The 12,091-nt window shown below is 37.7% G+C and overlaps 1 protein-coding gene across 2 annotated transcripts in view; it reads left to right on the forward strand.

Annotated features, from left to right (window-relative positions):
* LOC127851373 (cold shock domain-containing protein E1-like) overlaps positions 1-12,091 on the forward strand; it is a 47,471-nt gene that overhangs the window by 21,139 nt on the left and 14,241 nt on the right. For both annotated transcript variants that reach the window (XM_052385110.1, XM_052385109.1), the window contains exons 7-11: positions 27-198; positions 647-790; positions 5,822-5,957; positions 11,069-11,180; positions 11,484-11,675. In XM_052385110.1, coding sequence (XP_052241070.1) covers positions 27-198; positions 647-790; positions 5,822-5,957; positions 11,069-11,180; positions 11,484-11,675 — 756 coding nt within the window. The remainder of the gene's footprint in view (positions 1-26; positions 199-646; positions 791-5,821; positions 5,958-11,068; positions 11,181-11,483; positions 11,676-12,091) is intronic.

Raw genomic sequence — 12,091 nt, forward strand, 5'->3', positions numbered from 1 at the left:
CAGAACACGACTCCACTGTACTTCAGGAGCCAGGACATTGTTTTCGGTGACAAGGACCAGGATGGGGAGTACACACTGCTGCCGGGAGACATTGTAGAGTTCAGTATAGCCACAGACCGGCGCGACAAATTGCAGCGTGCCACTAAGATTGTGCTCTTGGCTGAGACCTTTGAAAAGACTACGGAACGCAGAGAGACGGTTGGTGATAAGTCTTGGTTTTATCTATCTATTTTAGTTTGATTGCATGGAAAGCCTTGGGCTTATTAAGGCACTGATGGTTCTGGTGCCTGGGTAGAACTAGAACTTGTTGCCTTATAATAAGATATTTAGAATGCTTTCAGAGTGGAAAGTAAACCCTTGACCTTTTGATTGCTTGGCAGGCAAATCTGCTTTTTCACCACTATGGTTGCTTTATATAATCATGTGTCGTGATGATTGATAGACCACTACTACCGGTACTCTCAAGAATAGTCGTACTTGTTTAACGTTTTGCAAAACAAGTATTTAAAGCTCAACAATTCACCAAATAGTCAGGGAAACACTATTCACCCATTTGCAGCATCAGCAAAGATTACTCTCGTATGATCACAACATGAATTCTGTTGAGCTATTCAGAGCCATTATGGCCCTCTTGGTTCTTCCCCAGGGGACGGTGGTAAGCCTAAAGGAGGGGTATGGCTTCATTCAGTGTGCTGAGCGAGATGCACGCATGTTCTACCACTTCAGTGAAGTTCTGGACGCCAAGTCGGAAACTAAAGTGCAGGATGAAGTGGAGTTCACAGTGACACAGGTATGTCTATTGTCATCATCAGACAGAGTTCACAGTGACACAGGTATGTCTATTGTCATCATCAGACAGCAGAAAATGTGAGCCTCATTCTGTGAAAACTGGGCATAATGCATGTGTTATCCAAGGTTAGGCTAGTATTCCATCTATCCGTATCCGCATCCGTATCCGCAAAATCATCATACAGACGCTATATTCCATTTATCTGCATACATCAAACGTATCTTTCTTTTTTGGGAAAACAAATACAGTCAAACCTGAGAACAGCGGTCAGTTAAGGAAAATGACCAAAGTCACCGCTGTCCACAGGTGACCGTTGAATTCGGATCACAATTTTAAGAATATTTGTCAGTTGGTAGTATTGCTACGTCGTTACCCCACCCAATCGTTTGCATACAATGTAAAACAAAGGCTCATTGCCGTTCTAAGCATAATAACAGAAATAACTAACATGTGTACATTGAATAATACAGAATGATATCTTAAAGATTGATTTAATTTTATATTGTTAAACTTAAGCAATGACTTTATCAACACTGGTATACTTGTTTACTAATGCATCTTGTTCATTCATTCAGTTTTATTATTACTTTGACAAAACAACACTTACCTGAATACCACAATGGATTCCACCCAAACAATACCCCACCCCACAACCTCCCCCCCCCCCCCCAATTTTTTTTTTTAAACATCTAATAAATTACCACACCCCACATTATACCCCCCTCTCACCCCACCCCTACCCCCCCCCCAATTTATTTTTTTTAAACATCATCTAATAAATTACCACACCCCACATTATACCCCCCCCCCCCAATTTTTTTGCCTTTTTTTATTTTTGAAAGATCGTCTAGTAAATGACCACACCCCACATTGTACCCCCTCCCCCCCCCCCCCCCCAAATTTTTTTTATTTTTTTTCCTTTTTTTATTTTCGAAAGATTGTCTAATAAATTATTGAATATGAACAGTTTCCCCATGATGGCTTACGTTATACTGTCAAGCACTCGAATAGTCGAGCGACTGTCCTCTGACAGCTCTTGTTTACAAATGTGTTTAGTTTTTTAGCTGATTTTTGAGATGACAGCTTCCCCATCGTGCTAAATGCCGTCCGTATCTTGCCCGCATCCGCATTAGAATGCTCACCTGAACGTTCTTTTGCGGATGCCTTTTGGGCAAGCGGATATTCGGATGCGGATGGGGATGAATGGAATAAGCGCAGTGCATTTCGACTTGTTCTATTTTTTTGCGTATGCGGATACGGACAGATGGAATACTAGCCATAGCCTGTGTATGCATTTTTAATGCAAAAGGCTGCCTATTTTGCTACACCATTGTCAATTTAGATAGTAAAGGTTTAACACTTAAAAATATTTATATACGTTACAAAAGTAGTGTTCCGAAGTGCTAGACATTTGCTAGAAAACAAAACAGATAAAATGTTTATGAATTAAAACTGGATTTGAAAATTAGAAGAAGTAATACCAGGACATCAAAAAAATAAGATTCCAATACGATGGCAAATAAATAAAAATGGTACAGGCAATAAAATCATTCATGTACAAACTAATGTATATGCTGAGAAACCCTACTTATTCGTAAGATTTGTTCATACCACACACAGACATCAATAAGAGTGCACATCTTGGTATAGAGGTAACAAGTTGGTTATTAATATCATTCATTGAAGTTGATAACATTTGATGCATGGTAAAATTAAAAGGTATTACATGGAAATTAAATTATTCAACATCAGTTGTTCATCTTCGTGTAAAAATGAAATGTTGACATTAAAATAGTACTTTTGGTGCATGTAATTCCACCCTGTATTTAAGTAATAGGCCTCTCTTAGAAATACATAACTGTTAGTCTTTGTGTTACTTAAATCCAGTAAGAAAATCATTATTTAACAGATTTATTTTCCTGCCTTGAATAGAATGAAATTATAAAGGTGAGCCATTTGTATTTATCTGACATCTCACTTGGCTTCATTTTTAGCTCACCTGAGCACAACGTGCTCATGGTGAGCTTTTGTGATCGCCTTTTGTCTGTCGTGTGGCATCAACATTTTGCCTTGTGAACACTCTAGAGGCCACATTTATTGTCCGATCTTCATGAAACTAGGTGAGAACATTTGTCCAATTGATACCTCAACTGAGTTCGAAACTGGGTCAAAAACTAGGTCACTAGGTCAAAAAAAAGAAAAACCTTGTGAACACTGTTGAGGTCACATTTGATGCCCAATCTTCATGTTCCTTTGTCAAAATGTTTGTCTAAATGATATGTTGGTTCAAAAATGCCGTCCATTGAAAAACATGGTTGCCAGGGGGCGGGGCAGTATTCCTTATATGGCTATATAGAAACCTTGTGAACACTCTAGAAGTCACAATGATTGCCCAATCATCATGAAACTTGGTCAAAACATTGGTTTCATTGATATCTCAGATGAGTTCGAAAATGCTCCAGATCGGTGAAAAAACATGGCCGCCGGGGGGGGGCAGTTTTCTCTAAATGTATATAGTGAAAACATGTGAACACTCAAGAAGTCACATTTTTGGTCAAATCTTCATGAAATTTGGTAAGAACATGTGTTTTCTTGATATGACGGTTGAGTTTGAAAATGGTTTGGATCGTTAAAAAAAACATGGCCGCCAAGGGGAGGGGTCTTTTTCCTTATTTTTATTTAGTAAAAAAGCTTGTGAACACTCTAGAAGTCACATTTTTAGCTCATCTATTTTTTGAAAAAAAATTATGAGCTATTGTCATCACCTTGGCGTCGGCGTTGGCGTTGGCGTTGGCGTTGGCGTCGGCGTCCGGTTAAGTTTTGCGTTTAGGTCCACTTTTCTCAGAAAGTATCAATGCTATTGCATTCAAACTTGGTACACTTACTTACTATCATGAGGGGACTAGGCAGGCAAAGTTAGATAACTCTGGCGTGCATTTTGACAGAATTATGTGCCCTTTTTATACTTAAAAAATTGCAAATTTTGGTTAAGTTTTGCGTTTAGTTCCACTTTTCTCAGTAAGTATCAATGCTATTGCATTCAAACTTGGTACACTTACTTACTATCATGAAGGGACTGGGCAGGCAAAGTTAGATAACTCTGGCATGCATTTTGACAGAATTATGTGCCCTTTTTATACTTAGAAAATTGACAATTTTGGTTAAGTTTTGTGTTTAGGTCCATTTTATTCCTTAAGCATCAAAGCTATTGCTTTCATACTTGCAACACTTACTAACTATCATAAGGGGACTGTGCAGGCAAAGTAATGTAACTCTGACTGGCATTTTGACAGAATTATGTGCCCTTTTTATACTTAGAAAATTGAAAATTTGATTAAGTTTTGTGTTTAGGTCCACTTTATTCCTACAGTATCAAAGCTATTGCTTTCATACTTGCAAGATTTATGAACTATCATAAGGGGACGGTGCAGGCAAAGTTATGTAACTCTGACTGGCATTTGGACGGAATTATGGGCCCTTTATACTTAGAAAATTGAAAATTTGGTTAAGATTTATGTTTTGGTCACTTTACCCCTAAAGTATCATAGATATTGCTTTCATACTTGGAACACTCACAAACTATCATAAGGGTACAGTAAAAGGACAAGTTGCATAACTCTGGTTGTCATTGTTACGGAATTATGGCCCTTTTTTGACTTAGTAACTTTTAATATATGGTTAAATTTTGTGTTTCGATCCACTCGAAGTATCAAGGCTATTGCTTTCAAACTTCAAATACTTACATGCTATCATGAGGTTACTGTACCTGGCAACTTGAATTTTACTTTGACCTTTGAATGACCTTGACTCTCAAGGTCAAATTATTAAATTTTGCTAAAATTGCCATAACTTCTTTATTTATGATTAGATTTGATTGATACTTTGATGAAACTACTCTTACCTGACATACCACAATAGACTTCACCCAAACCATCCCCCGTGCCCTCCCCCCCCTCCCCCCCCTCCCCCCCCCCCCCTAATTTTTTTTTTTTTTTTTTTTTTTTTTTATAAGATCATCTCACAAATGACCACCACACCCTCACACTATACCCCCACCCCACCCCCCCCCCACCCCCCCCCCCAAATTTTTTTTTTGATTTTTTTTTTTTTTTTTTTTTTTTTTTTAAGATCATCTCACAAATTATCACCACACCCTCACACTATACCCCCCCCCCCCCCCCCCCCGATTTTTTTATTTTTTTATTTTTTTTTTCGCTTTTTTGGAAGATAATGTAATAAATGTCCACAACCCCACACTATACACCCCTCTTCACTCCACTCCTCCCTCCTTTGTGATTGAAAATGAGAGTCCCTTCACCTTTAAAAAGAAAATAGATGAGCGGTCTGCACCCGCAAGGCGGTGCTCTTGTTTGCCTAATCATCATGAAATTGTGTCAAAACATTAGTTATGTGGATGTCTCGGACGAGTTAGAAAATGGTCGTTATCAGTGGGAAAACATGGGCGCCAGCGGGTGGGGCAGTTTTCTTTATATGTATATAATGAAAACATGTGAACAGTCTAGAAGACACATTTTTTGTCCAATATTCATGAAATTTGGACATATCTTGGAAGAGTTTAAAAAATGGTTCAGGTCTGTTAAAAAAACATGGCCGCCTGGGGGGCCATTTGTTGTTCATTCTTCATGAAACTTGGTAAGAACATTTGTTCCATTGATATCTTGGGCTGCAAAGAACAGGTAATTATTTTTTTTATCTCAGGTGAGCGACTTTGGGCCTTTCAGGCCCTCTTGTTTTAAACTGTGTTTATTTTCCTCTCATGCATAAATTTCAAATAAATAAAAAACAATGTTTTCAGCAAATAAAAGAAATAAATAGGTTCCTTTAATGAGTTAAAAAAATGTATGGGAAGTCAAAAATGTGTCTGGTTACTCTTTATATATTGACATTTATTAAACAGCATTGTTTTGTTATAAACTCTGCAGAAGACACAAATAAGGGCCAATTGTATCTTTTTAAAAAAGTTTTATTCCTAATGTCCCTCTATCCCATTCATTCTCTTATCATTCCCAGGACCCCACCCAGCCCAGTCGACAGGTGGCCTGTAGAATTCGCAGCATACCCAAGGGCTCCATTGGATCTGTCATCGTTAAACCAGAAAAGTACATCGGAACCATTGAAAAGGAACCAGCCAATCAAAAAAGCCCAAGTTAGTTTTGGTTATTTGATATTTCCATCTTATATTTACCTAGGAAATCTAACGTATCAACGAAGCAAACATGCCCTTGTTATTGAAAGGTGGCCAAAAAAAATAATTCCCCACTTATCAATACCGATATGCAGGGTTGTAGATTTTCAGTTACTTTACATCCCTGGGTTATTATGCCCCCCTTCGAAGAAGAGGGGGTATATTGCTTTGCTCATGTCGGTCGGTCGGTCGGTCCGTCCACCAGGTGGTTTCCGGATGATAACTCAAGAACGCATACGCCTAGGATCATGAAACTTCATAGGTAGATTGATCATGACTCGCAGATGACCCCTATTGATTTTGAGGTCACTAGGTCAAAGGTCAAGGTCACGGTGACCCGAAATAGTAAATTGGTTTCCAGATGATGACTCAAGAACGCATACGCCTAGGATCATGAAACTTCATGGGTAGATTGATCATGACTTGCAGATGACCCCTATTGATTTTGAGGTCACTAGATCTAAGGTCAAGGTCACGGTGATCCGAAATAGTAAAATGGTTTCCGGATGATAACTCAAGAATGCATATCCTAGGATCATGAAACTTCATGGGTAGATTGATCATGACTTGCAGATGACCCCTATTGATTTTGAGGTCACTAGGTCAAAGGTCAAGGTCACGGTTACCCGAAATAGTAAAATGGTTTCCGGATGATAACTCAAGAATGCATACGCCTAGGATCATGAAACATCATGGGTAGATTGATCATGACTCGCAGATGACCCCTATTGATTTTGAGGTCACTTGGTCAAAGGTCAAGGTCACGGTGACCCGAAATAGTAAAATGGTTTCCGGATGATAACTCAAGAATGCATACGCCTAGGATCATGAAACTTCATGGGTAGATTGATCAAGACTCGAAGATGACCCCTATTGATTTTGAGGTCACTAGGTCAAAGGTCATGGTGACCCAAAATAGTAAAATGGTTTTCGGATGATAACTCAAGAACGGATATGCCTAGGATCTTGAAACTTCATAGGTAGATTGATCATGACTCGCAGATGACCCCTATTGATTTTAAGGTCAAAGGTCAAGGTCACGGTGACCCGAAATAGTAAAATGATTTTCGGATGATAACTCAAGAACGCTTTTGCCTAGGATCATGACACTTCATAGGTACATTGATCGTGACTCGCAGATGACCCCTATTGATTTTCAGGTCACTAGTTTATTCTGTTTTCACACTGTCTAGTAAAGAGACTTACAAATTGAATTTTTGACACATGTTCATTCATAATGATGTATAAGCCTTTGTTTCTGTGCCAGTAAATACTATGTTTATGGAAATGACGTGAGAATTCAACATTTAAAAAACCAATGTAATATGATATGTAATATTATATGGCAACAGGACAGTTGTGATTTGCTGGGTCAATTCTATTTAGCTTGACCATCCAAGCGGTTGATAGCTTTGACAAACTGGTGGTCTGAAACATTGAGAAAATGTCACGATTCACTGACAATAAATCAAACATGTAATTCTTGCTACGCAACTTGCATTTAATTTTGTCAATTCAAATTTTACATAAAAATATAATTAATTTTTAATCTGCTTGTTAATTGAAAAACAGCAACACAGTTTGTATGTATAAAACAATGTTAATACATAAATAGGATCAAGCATATTAAAATATCAACTTAGATTTAGTTTCCTTTACTGTACAGGATTTGTAAAGTTAGGTTAATATTTGTGTATTGAACAAAAATAACAACAGTGTAAAGAAAAGTTAATTTGGGGATGTTCTATCCAAACCCTGAGAGTTCAGATTTCCTCAAATGCCAAGTAAAGATTGTAAATTTCAACCCACTCCTCTGGTTAGTTTTCAGAGGCACATATAATTAACTTTTGAGCTTAGTGTCTCATTTGTACATGCATTACTGTATTAACTCCAAATCAACTAGTACAAGTGGTAGGCCAATATTACATGGACTGGTGTTCACTGTTTACACAGTTTCACAACCCCATCTGATACTGGTCAGTATCTTGGCAAGTGGCCAAAGTTGGGAGCGGAATTAATGGTCTATTACACAACTGACTTCTGTGTGTGGTAAACACATGATACTGGTCATGTGGTCAAGTTGCACTTGTATACATTTGCCCAATACACAACACTAGCCTTGGCTATTTTTAATCAGATTGCATTGCTATCTATGGTGGTCATTGACTAGGGGAGTTAACTGCTATAAATAACATGTTTCATTACCATTAATAAATAAAACATTACAAATTGTTTGCACGTTTCACATATAGTCAAATAAGTCAAAAAATCAAATCAAAGACTCAATCATATAATGGATATAATTGATTAGTATAGGTCCTGATTAGTTTTTGCACTATTAATTGGATACATTTCACAGGTCATTGACATACAGTGACAAAAAACATATTCACACAATGGCTGTCACTACAACAGAGAGCCCATATGGGGGGCATGCATGTTTTACAAACAGCCCTTGTTTTTAAGTGAAAGTCCTTCGTTGTTTTGCATATAAATCGTATAGTGAGAAATAAACTTTATATAAATTCATTAAAATATATATTTTTTATCGAGGTTGAAATCGAAAACCTGGTCAAAATTGGTTTTTGATAAAATAATATATAAATGATCATAAATACATGCAATAGGCGAAAATCATTGCACGTCGGGAGTTATGCAAATTATATATTTATTTAGCTTTCGCTAAACATTATTAGCATATGGCAGATAAATACATAGATTAAGCAAAAACGTAGCGTTGCAATTCAGTTTCCGTCTGTAACAAATGTATTTGCATTTGTTCTTACCTTCTCTCCGCTACATTTGCATGTACATGTATCTGCAAGTTTGTTTGTTTGGGTTTAAATTAACGTGTTGAATCATGAATATTAATTAGGTCGTTTTCGTACTTTACCGTACTTGACCCAAATTAAAAATCACTATATTGTATTTATGCCCCCCTTTGAAGAAGAGGGGGTATATTGTTTTGCACATGTCGGTCGGTCGGTCCATCCGTCCACCAGATGGTTTCCGGATGATAACTCAAGAACGCTTAGGCCTAGGGTCATGAAACTTCATAGGTACATTGATCATGACTGGCAGATGACCCCTATTGATTTTCAGGTCACTGGGTCAAAGGTCAAGGTCACAGTGACTCAAAGTAGTAAAATGGTTTCCGGATGATAACTCAAGAATGCTTAGGCCTAGGATCATGAAACTTCATAGGTACATTGATCATGACTGGCAGATGACCCCTATTAGTTTTCAGGTCACTAGGTCAAAGGTCAAGGTCACTGACTCGAAATAGTAAAATGGTTTCTGGATGATAATTCAAGAATGCTTACGCCTAGGATCATAAAACTTCATAGGAACATTAATCATGGCTGGTAGATGACTCCTATCGATTTTCAGGTCACTAGGTCAAAGGTCAAGGTCACAGTGACTCGAAACAGTTAAATGGTTTCCAGATGATAACTCAAGAATGCTTATGTCTAGGATCATGAAACTTCATAGGAACATTGATCATGACTGGCAGATGACCCCTATTGATTTCCATGTCGCTAGGTCAAAGGTCAAGTTCACAGTGACTCGAAATAGTAAAATGGTTTCCGGATAACTCAAGAATGCTTATGCCTAGGATCATGAAACTTCATAGGTACGTTGATCATGACTGGCAGATGACCCCTATTGATTTTCAGGTCACTAGGTCAAAGGTCAAGGTCACAGTGACTCAAAACAGTAAAATGGTTTCCTGATGATAACTCAAGAATTATTAGGCCTTGGATCATGAAACTTCATAGGTACATTGATCATGGCTGGCGGATGACCCCTTTTAAGGTCACTATGTCAAAGGTCAAGGTCACAGTGACAAAATAACGTATTCACACAATGGCTGCCACTACAACTGTCAGCCCATATGGGGGGCATGCATGTTTTACAAACAGCCCTTGTTTTTCAACTGATTTCAACCGGATTTTGTCCGATATCCTCTGTAAAAAAAAAGTTTTCGTAGGATTCTGCACATATATATAGCTATGAACTGTCACTAAAAGATTTATACACATTTGAGGAGAAAAATTTAAGTTGGAGGTATGATTATGATAAGTTTCTGGAACACAATACCCTATAGACAGCCAATTTGTTGATTTTTTTTGCCCATTTTTAAGACACTGATCACATTAAATCATTAAGCGGTCTCCTGGTCTCTTGGTCTCTAAGCCTCTGTATGTTAAAAAATGAATGTTATGATAGAAAAAGATTCTCAAAGTAAAACTACTTGATGAATGTATCAAATGGAAAGCAATGTGATGTTTGTATTGGTGGTAGTTTCATCAATGCTGCCTCTGCTTGTACATGTGTAGTGTGTAACATCTGTTCTAACTTCTATAGTTATGCACAAAGTGCCTTACCTTTTTGAGGGCACATGTCTAAATGGAAGACCAACTTTAATTGATGACACAATAATATGGTATTTTATTCTAAGTTGACTGCGAATAAAATGTGATAAGAGCGAAAATAAGGGGCAGCTGAAAAGTAAATTCATCTCTTGTAATGCACAAGTGAAAAAGCAGTGTAATTATCAGTGGTCTAATATAAAAGTTGGTACAAAGGAGCAGTCAAAGAATGTTCAGCTGACTTAAGATGCCACTATTCACAGCCCTGCTGATGTGAGGAAGGTCTAAAACTATTCTACAGTGGCAGTTGCCAATAAATATGTTCTGTGGCTGTTTTACAGGGGGTTTCGAAGTAAGGACCACACTTGGAAGTGAAGACTGTTCACCTTAAAGTATATGCCTTGTACTTAGAATAAAGAATACAGATTACAGTAAAGACACTACATTGAGTTAAGAACAAATACTGGAATAGCTATACACCTATTTATGATTGATATTGTAACAAAAAGGAAATATGCTTGCCCTGTGAAACTCATAATTTCAAACACTCTGCCTGAGCCAAAGTTCAGATGCTAGGAATTTCAAACTTCCAGTTTTCAAATGTTCAAGAAAGCAATGTTAACGAGATATCAAAAGGTGGCAAGAAAGCGAAGTTAAGGAGATATCTTAAAGTTGATATTTCTTTCATGTTTTGTTCAGGTAAAAGCAGCAGCAAGGAGGATACAGGGACAATCATCTTCGATATGGACGGTGCTATACACAAGATTGTCTACTACATCAAGGACATCAATGATCTGAGAAACATACCCAGGTAACATCTGAACAAGTTTAAAAACGTACCAATGCAACATACCTTGTTAACATCGGAGCCAGTTTTGATGTTTGTTAACTTGTGCCTTGTACTGATAAATCTAAATAGGAATCCAGTTTCACCATGCAGCTGGGTAATATGACTGTTATATGATCGGGCAGTATATTGAGTGAATTTGGCCACAGTTGATAATATTGTTTCATATTATCATGTTGTTGTTTTTCTCTAGAAGCTTTATATTTATCTTATTTTACATAATATTAATAATAATTAAAGTGTGCATGCTTGTTTCTGTTCCATTAGGTTTGGTGACAAGGTTGACTTCAACATTGGAGAGCAGCGACGTCCGGGTGTTGCCGTGAGGATGGCAGTGAACGTGCGACTAGTGCTGCGTAACCTTTCCGGCCGCTGTCAGGGTTACATCGCAACGCTCAAGGACAACTACGGCTTTATTGAGAACATTGACCATGATAAAGAGGTCTTCTTCCATTTCAGGTAGGGTAAACGTTTGGGTTTTGAATTTGTTTTCGAAAAGTATACTCAAATATGTATATTTTAGTTCTTTTTTATCTCCCCCACTATAGTAGTGGGGGAGATATTGTTTTTTCCCTGTCTGTTGGTCTGTTGGTTGGTTGGTCTGTTGGTTGGTTGGTTGGTTGGTTGGTTTTCGCCAACTTTAACATTTGCAATAACTTTTGCAATATTGAAGATAGCAACTTGATATTTGACATGCATATGTATCTCATGGAGCTGCACATTTTGAGTGGTGAAAGGTCAAGGTCAAGGTCATCCTTCAAGGTCAAAGGTCAAAATATGGGTCAAAATCGCTCATTTAATGTACACTTTTGCAGTATTTCAATATTCAAGATAGCAACTTGATATTTGGCATGTATGTGTATCTCATGGAGCTG

The sequence above is a fragment of the Dreissena polymorpha genome, chromosome 11 (genome assembly GCF_020536995.1).
Source record: "Dreissena polymorpha isolate Duluth1 chromosome 11, UMN_Dpol_1.0, whole genome shotgun sequence".
Classification (NCBI taxonomy): Eukaryota; Metazoa; Mollusca; class Bivalvia; order Myida; family Dreissenidae; genus Dreissena; species Dreissena polymorpha.